This window comes from Lucilia cuprina, chromosome 2 (genome assembly GCF_022045245.1).
Source record: "Lucilia cuprina isolate Lc7/37 chromosome 2, ASM2204524v1, whole genome shotgun sequence".
Classification (NCBI taxonomy): domain Eukaryota; kingdom Metazoa; phylum Arthropoda; class Insecta; order Diptera; family Calliphoridae; genus Lucilia; species Lucilia cuprina.
The window spans coordinates 7303708-7316528 of NC_060950.1; the positions used below are offsets into that span (position 1 = coordinate 7303708).

The 12821-nt window shown below is 27.6% G+C and overlaps 1 protein-coding gene across 1 annotated transcript; it reads right to left on the minus strand.

Annotated features, from left to right (window-relative positions):
- Positions 1–7178: 7178 nt before the first annotated feature.
- On the minus strand, positions 7179–7919 carry LOC111682348. The gene is made up of 2 exons (XM_023444277.2): positions 7790–7919; positions 7179–7712 (listed from the first exon to the last, which is right to left on the minus strand). Exon 2 carries the CDS (start codon positions 7684–7686, stop codon positions 7390–7392), a length of 297 nt encoding a protein of 98 aa, XP_023300045.2. The 5' UTR covers positions 7687–7712; positions 7790–7919; the 3' UTR covers positions 7179–7389.
- Between the last annotated feature and the right edge of the window lie 4902 nt (positions 7920–12821).

A 12821-nucleotide genomic window follows, 5' to 3' on the forward strand; every position in this document is an offset into this window, starting at 1 on the left:
GACTGTATTTTAAATGTTTTAATAATGATTTTATGTTTAAATTAAGCTTAAAAGCTCCCTATACAAAAAAACAAGAAAACATTGTTACATTTAGCAACTTTATTTATAGTTTAAGTTTAAAGTGAGAGCAAAAAAAATGAAAGCTAAAGAGTAAATTACAAGTTAATAATCAATCGATGAGAAACACGATGCTTTTATAAAAAAATCAGTTATGAGACGTCATTATGTGATTATTACGATCATTGTTGCGATATTTTAAGCACTAAAGAGTTAAGCTAAATAAGAAAAAAATCGAGACAAATATTAAAAAAAAGAGTAATCATTAAAAGCTGGGCTCCCCATATGCAATAAATTCATAAACACATACATGAATATATATTTATTTAAAGAAATTAAAAAAAGCTTTAAGAGAGCAAAAAAAAAAATTAAAAGGAAATTGTGTCAAGAAGAGTGCCACATTGTTTAAGACAGAGAGAGTGTCTTTTAAGCTTTTACGTTGATAAAAGTTTTGAAAGTTTTAAGCAGTCAAAGCTTTATGAAAAAGCTTAATATATTAAAGGAAATCTGTTCAAATATTAAAGCTAAAAAGCTTTTCAAAATTGTTACAATAAAATTGACTCTAAAGCTTTTCTTTTAATTACCTTATTAAAGCCTTATTAAAGCAAAAACAACAACAACAAAAACTACTAAAAATCGTCTTTAACATTTCTTTAGTCTCAAACTAAACATTTCAAAGTTTGCAAAATTACAACTTTCAAACGATAATCACTTATGCAATTGTAAAAAGAATTATCAGTTGTAAGTTGTCATTATGTAATCATTGATTTCTATTATTTAATTTTTAACTTCTTTCGCTTTAACATTTTTATTTTAGGAAATAATTTTGATTTTTGTTTTCATTCTTATTAGTTACGTCATCGAAAAGCTTTTATTTTATTTGTCATATTTAATCATTTAGACTGAATTGAATAAAAGTTTCTTTATTATTTTTAATTTTATAATTATCATTCATATTTTTTAATTTAAATTCATATTTAATAATTATTATTATTTTTTTAAATATATACAAAAATTTTAGTTTTTATTTTTAAATGCATAAATATAATTTAAATAATCAAACAAAAAAGTCATTTCTTTTAGGTATTTTTTTTTTCTTTTTTAGTTTATAATTAATTCATTGATTTAATTATTATTGTCATAATTTCATTAATATTTAACATTGCAAAAAAAGTACTAGAAATATAAAATAAATCCTTTTTTAAACCCCTCACCTTGTCCCTTATTCCTTAAGTCCTTTCCTAAGCATTCATTACATTTATTTTAATTTTAAAGCACAAAGTTCATTTTAGTTTTTAATTTCATTTAAGTTAATTTTTAAATTATTTTAAAAATAAAAATCATTTTAAAGTGCATTAATTAAGTTTATTTTCAATTTATTGCCTAAACTAAAAAAAATAAATTTAGTTTATTTTTTAAAATAATTATTATGAAAAATCTAAAGAAATGAATTTGTAAGTTAATTAATTGATTTTAGTAAATAAAATATAAATAAAAAAACAAAAAATGAAGAGTTTTAGTAAAAAAATTGTTATTTAAACTAATAATTAGAGCATTTAGAGATCAGCACAAAAATTAACTGAAATAGTTTTCAATCACCTTTAAGAAACTCTGCTAAATATTATCAATTCATTAAACCAAATCAACTGATGGATAGAGATACCTTCACACATACATAAGAGTATGTATGTGTATAAACAGTAGCAACTATAATTAGGTAATTTAAAACAGGCATGGAAAAATGAAATTTTGAAATAGTAATAACTTTTTACAGAAACAATATACATAACCAATACAGATTAGATACTGGAATATAGATGAGAATATAGACTAGACTATCGACTAGACCATAGTCTACAATAAAGACAAGACTGGACTATAGACTATAGACTACACTAGACTATAGACTAGACTAGACTATAGACTAGACTAGACTATAGACTATAGACTATAGACTATAGACTATAGACTATAGACTAGACTATAGACTATAGACTAGACTAGACTATAGACTAGACTAGACTATAGACTAGACTAGACTATAGACTAGACTAGACTATAGACTAGACTATAGACTAGACTAGACTATAGACTAGACTATAGACTATAGACTAGACTATAGACTATAGACTAGACTATAGACTATAGACTAGACTATAGACTAGACTATAGACTAGACTATAGACTATAGACTAGACTATAGACTAGACTATAGACTAGACTATAGACTAGACTATAGACTAGACTATAGACTAGACTATAGACTAGACTATAGACTAGACTATAGACTAGACTATAGACTAGACTATAGACTAGACTATAGACTAGACTATAGACTAGACTATAGACTAGACTATAGACTAGACTATAGACTAGACTATAGACTAGACTATAGACTAGACTATAGACTAGACTATAGACTAGACTATAGACTAGACTATAGACTAGACTATAGACTAGACTATAGACTAGACTATAGACTAGACTATAGACTAGACTATAGACTAGACTATAGACTAGACTATAGACTAGACTATAGACTAGACTATAGACTAGACTATAGACTAGACTATAGACTATAGACTAGACTATAGACTATAGACTAGACTATAGACTAGACTATAGACTAGACTATAGACTAGACTATAGACTAGACTATAGACTAGACTATAGACTAGACTATAGACTAGACTATAGACTAGACTATAGACTAGACTATAGACTAGACTATAGACTAGACTATAGACTAGACTATAGACTAGACTATAGACTAGACTATAGACTAGACTATAGACTAGACTATAGACTAGACTATAGACTAGACTATAGACTAGACTATAGACTAGACTATAGACTAGACTATAGACTAGACTATAGACTAGACTATAGACTAGACTATAGACTAGACTATAGACTAGACTATAGACTAGACTATAGACTAGACTATAGACTATATAGACTAGACTATAGACTAGACTATAGACTAGACTATAGACTAGACTATAGACTAGACTATAGACTAGACTATAGACTAGACTATAGACTAGACTATAGACTAGACTATAGACTAGACTATAGACTAGACTATAGACTAGACTATAGACTAGACTATAGACTAGACTATAGACTAGACTATAGACTAGACTATAGACTAGACTATAGACTAGACTATAGACTAGACTATAGACTAGACTATAGACTAGACTATAGACTAGACTATAGACTAGACTATAGACTAGACTATAGACTAGACTATAGACTAGACTATAGACTAGACTATAGACTAGACTATAGACTAGACTATAGACTAGACTATAGACTAGACTATAGACTAGACTATAGACTAGACTATAGACTAGACTATAGACTAGACTATAGAACTAGACTATAGACTAGACTATAGACTAGACTATAGACTAGACTATAGACTAGACTATAGACTAGACTATAGACTAGACTATAGACTAGACTATAGACTAGACTATAGACTAGACTATAGACTAGACTATAGACTAGACTATAGACTAGACTATAGACTAGACTATAGACTAGACTATAGACTAGACTATAGACTAGACTATAGACTAGACTATAGACTAGACTATAGACTAGACTATAGACTAGACTATAGACTAGACTATAGACTAGACTATAGACTAGACTATAGACTAGACTATAGACTAGACTATAGACTATAGACTAGACTATAGACTAGACTATAGACTAGACTATAGACTAGACTATAGACTAGACTAGACTAGACTATAGACTAGACTATAGACTATAGACTAGACTATAGACTAGACTATAGACTAGACTATAGACTAGACTATAGACTAGACTATAGACTAGACTATAGACTAGACTATAGACTAGACTATAGACTAGACTATAGACTAGACTATAGACTAGACTATAGACTAGACTATAGACTAGACTATAGACTAGACTATAGACTAGACTATAGACTAGACTATAGACTAGACTATAGACTAGACTATAGACTAGACTATAGACTAGACTATAGACTAGACTATAGACTAGACTATAGACTAGACTATAGACTAGACTATAGACTAGACTAGACTAGACTATAGACTAGACTATAGACTAAACTATAGACTAAACTATAGACTAGACTATAGACTAGACTATAGACTAGACTATAGACTAGACTATAGACTAGACTATAGACTAGACTATAGACTAGACTACAGACTAGACTATAGACTAGACTATAGACTAGACTATAGACTAGATAGACTAGATTAAACTATATATTAAACCATACATCTATCTATAGACTAGACTATTTCATCAAAAGTTCTTATATTAGAAAAAGTACAGAAAATCTCATCGAGAAATTACTAAAGTACTAAATTTTCCATGTCTGGCTTACTTAAAACCAATAAACCACAACAAAAAACCAAGATACCCCCAATATACAAAAACCCAGATAATTTTAATTACTACCAGCACCTTTGGCTCCAAAAACAACATCATTATCACATAACAATTAATCAGGTGATTAAATATGAAATATAAGCCTTTCATTAGGTTTAAACCAGAAAAACTGAAAAACAAAACTAAAACTTGGTCACAATTAAATATTACCCAAGAAAGGTTTCTTTTTGATAGTTTTTTTGAATTTCAAAAGAGGAAACATTAAAACACCGACACAGAATGTTTTCGTTATGAAGAGTTGAAAAATGTAATTGAAAAAATATTAAAAATACAAAAAAAAAACAAAATCAATTGAAAGTAGACGGAAAACACGTACAAACAAACAGAAAATTAACAATCAAATAAAGCTCTGCATACAGCATCTTTATAAAAGTATAAATGAATTAAAGAAATAAATGTGACCAACTGAGGTATTTGAAAGGAAATACATAGATTAGGTTTATATAAGAATATATACTAACTCAAATCAGAAGAAATATCCATCCACTATCGACGTCTGTTGTGTGGCCCATTTTACATTTAAAAAAAGTATGTTTGAAAATTTAAATTATAGTAGTAATAACGTACCAGAGGTGTCCCGAGGTAAGAGACAATAGGTGCAAATTCAAAACTTAAATGCGATAACACTACTTCTTTAAGATTGTCAGAAAATATTATTCACCTAGCAGTATAAAACCGGAGTTCCACACTACGAGTCTTCGCATCAAAGCATTTTCATATCTACTTCGCCTTCTACTCTTCAAGTTATATGCGACGCTTTTTATGCTAATGACACCCACCACATATTCAACTGCTCAATCAGCTCTACCTTACTCTGTTCAATGGATTTATGGAGGCATTCAGTTGAAGTAGCCCAATTTTAATGCCTGGACATTGATGTAGAACCCCCCAAACTAGATTATTGTATAGTTTTATCTGTTACAACAACAATAACGCCTGTGACGCTTATAAAAGATTGCGAGAAAGCGTAGGGCCTCCAACTTAAAAGTTACATAATGATTTTGCTCTATTATTATACCACTGTACGACTGCATTAACAATGATAAGGGACTCTGAAGCAAAAAGTCTGTAGTAGGGTTCTATAGTTGAAACGAAAAGTCGACTTTTCGACTTTTTGCATTTTATGAAAAGTCGACTTTTCGACTTTTCGACTTTTTGCGTTTAGTTAAAAGTCGATTTTTCGACTTTTTTCATTTAATTATAAGTCGATTTTTCGACTTTTAATATTTTGTAATTAGTCGACATTTTCCGACTTTTCGACTTTTTTCGACTTTTCGACCTTTTTCGACTTTTTCCGACTATTTTCGACTTTTCGACTTTTTCCGACTTTCGACTTTTTCCGACTTTTCGACTTTTTTCGACTTTTCGACTCTTTACGACTTTTATTTACAAAGTAGACTTTTCGCCTTTTTTCATAGACGATAGTCGAGTTATCGACTTTTTTGGAACAAAATAGTCGACTTAGACTTTTTTCGACAAAAAGCCATTTGTTCGATTATTCGAAAGTCGATTTATAGAACCCTAGTCTGTAGGAATCACATTTATGTGAATTGCTATGTAGACACGGTTGTTATATCTTACAACGTTGGCACTAAAATGTGCAAAAAATGACTAATAATACTGTCAACTTACAAATTTTGACTTGAAATATTTTCGGTAATGCTTTTTCTGACAAAAGAGAAATTGTAAGTTCTGACGATTATTAGACATTTTTTGAACATTTTACTGACAACTTTATAAGATCTGATAACCGTGTATTACGGCTTTTAGTGAAAAAAGTGAAAGATATTTAGTTGGTCACATCTAGCATGATGCCCCGGCAAAAAACAAACTTCATGATGATGATGATGGTGATGAGTATGAGAAAAAGAAGAAAAAAACTTAAAACGAGTACAACATGATTTACAGCATTTTCAGCAAAAGTAACAAAAATATATAAAAATAAAACTGCAACAATAATAAACATAAAAAATAATGTAGAGGCCACAAGTACTATTACATAATGCAAAATTTTATTAAAAAAAACAAATAGCCATGAACATATTAAACATTTTTGTACCAAAGAGTATTTCATATAGATTCAACTTTAATACAAACTTTTATTTCACATAACTACATACATACTTTGTTTATTTGGAATATAAACAATTAACAAAATTTGTTAATATTTTAACAAATTTGTAATAGATTTATAATATTAATTAATATGCATTAGAGGTAACAATTTCTTTTATTATGCAAAATAATGCCCTCATCATTACAAACAACAAAACAAAATGTCACAAAGTGTCAATCAATAATAGACAAAGGAAAACAATAACAAACGAATAAATGAATGAATGAATGAATGCCTTTCAGTTAAAGACAATAACAAACATTAATGTACAAACTAACGGTAATGTTAAAAACAATAACAAAACTAGGAAGAAATAACAACATGATTTCTCAAGCATGGAGAAAAAAAAGACGTAAGTTTGTTTTTTTTACAACAACAATTGCAGAGATTGTGTTTCGTGTAAAAGTGAGAGTAAATAACTGGAGACAATTGTGTGAGTTTACAAATGACAACTTGCATTTTTTTTACTGGTTATTTATTTTTTTTAATTTTAAATTAAATTAAAAAATAAAACACCTTTTTCTTTAATAATAAGTAATAATTTTTTCTAAAATATTTATTTTTTTTTTTATTAAAAACTAAACAAAAAAACAGAAAATTTTTACAACAAAAAAAAAATTAACAACAATATTTTCGTAAGGTTATATACGGTATTTTTAAAATTGCCGTTTTAATTATAACCTTATATCGAGCATAAATAACAATATGAAATGTAATGAAAGTGTTTTTTTAAGATTAAGAATTATTTTAATTTAATTTCTACCAATTTGATCTACTTGAGCCTGTAAGTTGTTGATTACTTCCGAGGGAACTTGATCGCCTAAAATTTCAAAAAGATTGATGCGTTGATTGCCGGGTATTTGTTCATAGGCTCCCAATTCAATACCCTCCTGGACATTTTGAATTTGGGCATCTTTGGGTATCAGAAAAGTCTGTTGAGCTTGACGTATAGCCTCATTGGTGTAGGCAGCACCTTCACGTTGTTGGGGCATAGCATAGGCAAAGGCAGCAATGGCCAAAACAGCAAAACACACAGCAAAAGATTTCATTTTATATATTTTTTTAATTTAGCACTCTAAAAAGACACACCACCATTAATCCTCTTTAAACGTAATCCCGCTTTTCAGCTTTACTTTTATTTGACGATCTTACCTTATGCACGTTCCACACGTTAATAATACCAGTTACTGTTATTTTACCACTGTTTATAGACTTTTTTGTTTAAAAACTAAATTCAAAATTACTCTTCCAACTCTTTGTGGTATTCATTTTGTCTGGTTCAGCCATTTTTTAAGAGTATCAACTCTGCTTGTTCATTTTGGTTTAAAACAATTACAAATTCATTTTCAATACGTTTTTTATATATTTTTTTTTTAATTTTTTTAGTTATTTATTTTTGCAATAAACGTTTATTTTAATGGTCTTTTAAACCCGGACTCATCTTCAATTCAAAACACGTTAATGTGTTGAGTGTGTATTTTAAAATTATTGTATTTTTTTTAATCTCCATAAGGAAAGTCTTTTAATATGTGGTCACATCTTTATAGTTGTATAGTAAATTTAATTTATTGCAGTGAGTCTTAAAGTTAATCATGAAATTTAGAAAATTAGAAAGTATAATAAATTCTAAATCTTAACTCGATATATACATACAGTGAATCAACTAAGTTTTTTGCCTACCTTTTTTTAAGAGAATTTTGTTTTCTTTGTTCATAAATAAAATTCGAAAAAACAGGTAAAATATAAATAAATGTTTTTCAATTAAATATAGAGATTGTGTAAAATGGGGAAAAATTAGAAAAATATTAAAATACAAATTTTGGTGCATTTGTTGTTGCATTTTATTATTTTCCATCATAAATTGCACTTCAACAAAGTATTTTGCATTTTGAGAATTCCGGTTAAATTCGTTGGGTTTTTCAAATTATTTTTTAATTACTTTTTGGAATTTATTCCTTTATTGTTAAAAGGACGAGAGTTAAGTATTTTTCAATTGCAATTTGCAAAAATCATATCCTCATTGGGTGAAAATGAGAAGTTATTTGCCTTAAAAATGTTTAAAGGCAAATAATGAGGCAATTTCGATATAAAAAATTAGTTTAGATTTCTAGAACATGTGATTTACACTAAAAATAAAATATAATTATGAAATGTTTAATAAACAACATTAAAAAATATAAAATAGAGTAATAGATGAAATGTTTTAAAGAATTATTAGAAACAAGTAGGAAAGTATAGTCGGGCATGGCCGACCATATAATACCCTACACCATGAGTATATTTTTAAAATTTTTACTTTTTATAAAATTTTTATTTTTTGTAATGAAACTTTTATGTTGAATATTACCATAATTCCAAAATATTTAAGCCATTTATTGATAAAAAACTAAAATTTCTAAATGAGGCTTTTATAGGTCAAATATGGGCCGATCCTCGGTAAATTTGGGAAAAGGATATATTTTTAAATAACAGTTAGTTTTGTTGAGTTTCATTGCGATACAAATGGTTACAAATCAATTTTAGACGTTTAAGACATTTTTTGATGGGGGGTTTGTATGGGGGCTAGGGTCAAATAAGGGCCGATCCTTACGAAAATCAGCAGTGTCATTTATACTTATGTAAAACTTATTTGTGCCAATTTTTAGAGAGATAATAGAATATTTGACGTAATTATGGCATAAAAAGTTCAAATCTGGAGGATTCGTCCCTGTGCCAAAAAACATGCTTGGACCAAATTTCATCAAATTATCTTGAAAATTGCGGCCTGTACCTTGCGCACAAGCTTTACATGGACAGCCAGCCAGCCGGACAGACGGACGGACTATTCTGTTCCAAAAAAGTGGATTTGAAAATAAAAGTCGAAAAGCCGTAAAGTCAATTGTACTCAAAAACACTAACGGGGATTAACATCAGAATCAATTTATTTTTAGATTAAGTAATCTGATTATAAATTGGCATTAGAGGATTAATTTTAATTTAATCCCTAATCGTTCACTTAAAAATTAGCCCTTAAAGTATCTCCTCTTGTTATCTAAACAGTGAAAAATATTATATCAATAATTTACTTAAATGGTGACTTTAGCACAATTACTTAACAGATTGTGAACCTATGAATGCTTTTACATACAAATTCAATGCCAAATATAAGATATATATTTCAGTAATACACATATAATGTAAATGGAATCGTTTTTAAACAACAGTTAACTAAACTTTGTAAACTGACAACAAAATTAAGTATATCCCAAAAATCCTTTAAAAACAAAAAAATTATTAATTTACCAAATCCTTCAAATATACATAGAAACAACAACAATATATGTTATTGTTTTTTTTTTTTTTTGTAGAGCCATCACATTGTCCTTATTATTTAATTAAAATGACCTTTCTGAAGAGACAAGAAAACAACTAAAATGTATCAGCCACTTATCTGTATACAAGTAATAATTGAAGTGTACTTATGAAAACAACTTAAAATACATCTTCAAAATAAACTCTTAACTTTACTACTACGTCAAGTTCCCTAAATCCATAACCATAAATAAACAGCTTTCAAAGCAATCAGCTTGAATCACCCACTCAAAGCTCTTTAACTTGGCTGGCTATTTAACCTCCAAAATTTATAATTTCTAAAATGTGGTGCAATTAACTCACTGACACAATGAAATTAATGAATATTAAAGCAACAATAACAAATACAACCAAAATTATTACAAAGTATTATTTAATAATAATAATGATGACTTCTACCAGTTTTTGGTTGGTTAAAAAATTTTTTTTAACGAATCAAAGAAATAATGAATGAATGTACAGTGAATCAATTAAGTAATTTGCCTATGTAAAATTTTATAAATTTTAAGAAAAAACTTTATCTGAACAATTATTTTTAGAAAAATAAAGCAATTTGTTTATTGTATTTTTTTAAAGAATATCTTATATTTTAATTTTCTACCATAAAAAGTAAAATCGTTATATTAATTAACGAGATTTTTGATAAAATGTGAACGTATTGTTAATTTTTTGGGTCAATAAAGTATTTTGCTTTTTTAGGTTTTTTGTTCATTTTTTTTAATATTGCTGCATTATTTTATAAAATTTAATATTTTTATTACTCCTATATATTAAAATAACATTTTTTTAGATATTTTAATAGTGGAACCACTAAATTTGGAAATTTCTTAACCGATTTATTATCCTATATACCTATCAGAATTTATCAATATTTGACTTAACATGAAATCTATCGTTTCTTTCATTAAATTTCGAAAATAATATGTAATTTTGAATTGGATACATGATATATTAGATAATCAATGGATTTGGACCTAGAAAAAATGTTTTAAGAGGTATAAATCTATATATTATAACAAAAATAATCCGGGGTTTTAGTCATTTTGTATTGATAAACAAAAACTACATTACGGAAACTCCATCTATTTGGAGAGTATTGTGTAAATTTTATTTAGAATTTTATAATATTGATTCTTATTCAATAAATCTAACACTAAGTACCATCCTAGCCACTCTAAGTATGGGGACATCACCATATACCACTATAGAACTATTAAGTACTAAAATCTTGATTTTCAACCTCATATTTTAAATTCTTTATTTTATGATTAAGATACAGTAAGCGTATTTGGATCTGGATAGCTATTCTTGATTTGGGTTCTAAATATATATATAAGTGTATGTATTATGTGAAAAATATTGCTTTTGTTAACCTTTGGGGTATGATAACCACCTATATTTTAAAATATCTAAATTAGGTATTTTTCCTGTACTACACGACAGTTCACTTTACATTGGTTCCATGTATTCTAAGGTCTGTTTAGAGGTCTAAATTTAAACATGGTGTTCCTCCTAGTTCGTATATATATTTTGAAAAAGATAAATCAGGAGTCCAATAGTTTTCCTTTGATACAAGTCTCCTCCCTTTGGTTAAAGTTAAAGTTTTTGAAAGAGCACTCAGTGCGTTTTTTCTAATAATTCTTTAGATCATTTCATCTATTACTCAATTTTATATTTTTTAATGTTATTGATTAAACATTTCATAATTATATTTTATTGATTTACACTTGTTCTAGAAATCTAAACTAATTTTTTATATCGCAATTGTCTCATTATTATCCTTTAAGTCAAATAACATCACATTTTCACCCAATGAGGATATGATTTTTGCAAATCGCATTTGAAAAATACTTAACACTCTTCCTTTTAACAATAAAACAATAAATTTCAAAAATAATTAAAAAATAATTTGAAAAATCCAATTAAATTAACCGGAATTCTCAATATGCAAAATACTTTATTGACATGAAAATTCTGATAAAAATAATAAAATGCAACAACAAATGCAGCAAAATTTGTATTTTAATATTTTTTCTAATTTTTCCCATTTTACACAATCTCTATTTTTAATTGGAAAACATAAAGTTACTTTTTACCTGTTTTTTCGAATTTTATTTATGAACAAAAAACAAAATTCTCTTTAAAAAAAAGGTAGGCAAAAAACTTAGTTGATTCACTGTATGTATGTATGTATGTATGTATGTATGTATGCATGTATGTACTTTAAATTTACGTAATATTGAGTGCGTGTTTAATGGATGTCTCTTCTGCTTAAGGAGATTAAACTGGCCAGCAGCAGCAATAAGAAGCACTCAATATTGGTTTGGCTTTCAAAATGAACTAAAGTTCATTTGTAAATTCATATTCATAAATTGCCCATAATTTCTGTTGGGTTTCTTTTAAACTGAAATCAATTAGTTGTACGGGTGGTGGAATGGTGGTGTGGGGTTTATTAAATTAAAGTTCATTGAACAAAGTTTGTTAAATAAATTAAAATTTTTAAATATGATATTCGCATGTTGCTATTTTGAAATATTAAAGATTTTTTTAATTTAAAAATTTAAATGGAGCTACATATAGCGAGCACAGTGCCAGGGTAACAATCCAAGAAATACCAAAATGACCTATACCTTTGTATAAGGAGACAGATCGCTCAGACTTAACTAATGAGTTTTATGGTCTAAATATAAGGTATAAACATTTGTTAGACTTTAGTAAGACCTTTATAAGATCAAATATTGACCGGATCTCTAACGCAGTGTATACAGAGAAGAGACGAGCAAAAACCTCTTTGTTCTAGAAACTTGATTAAAAAAAGTAAAATGGACTTCGT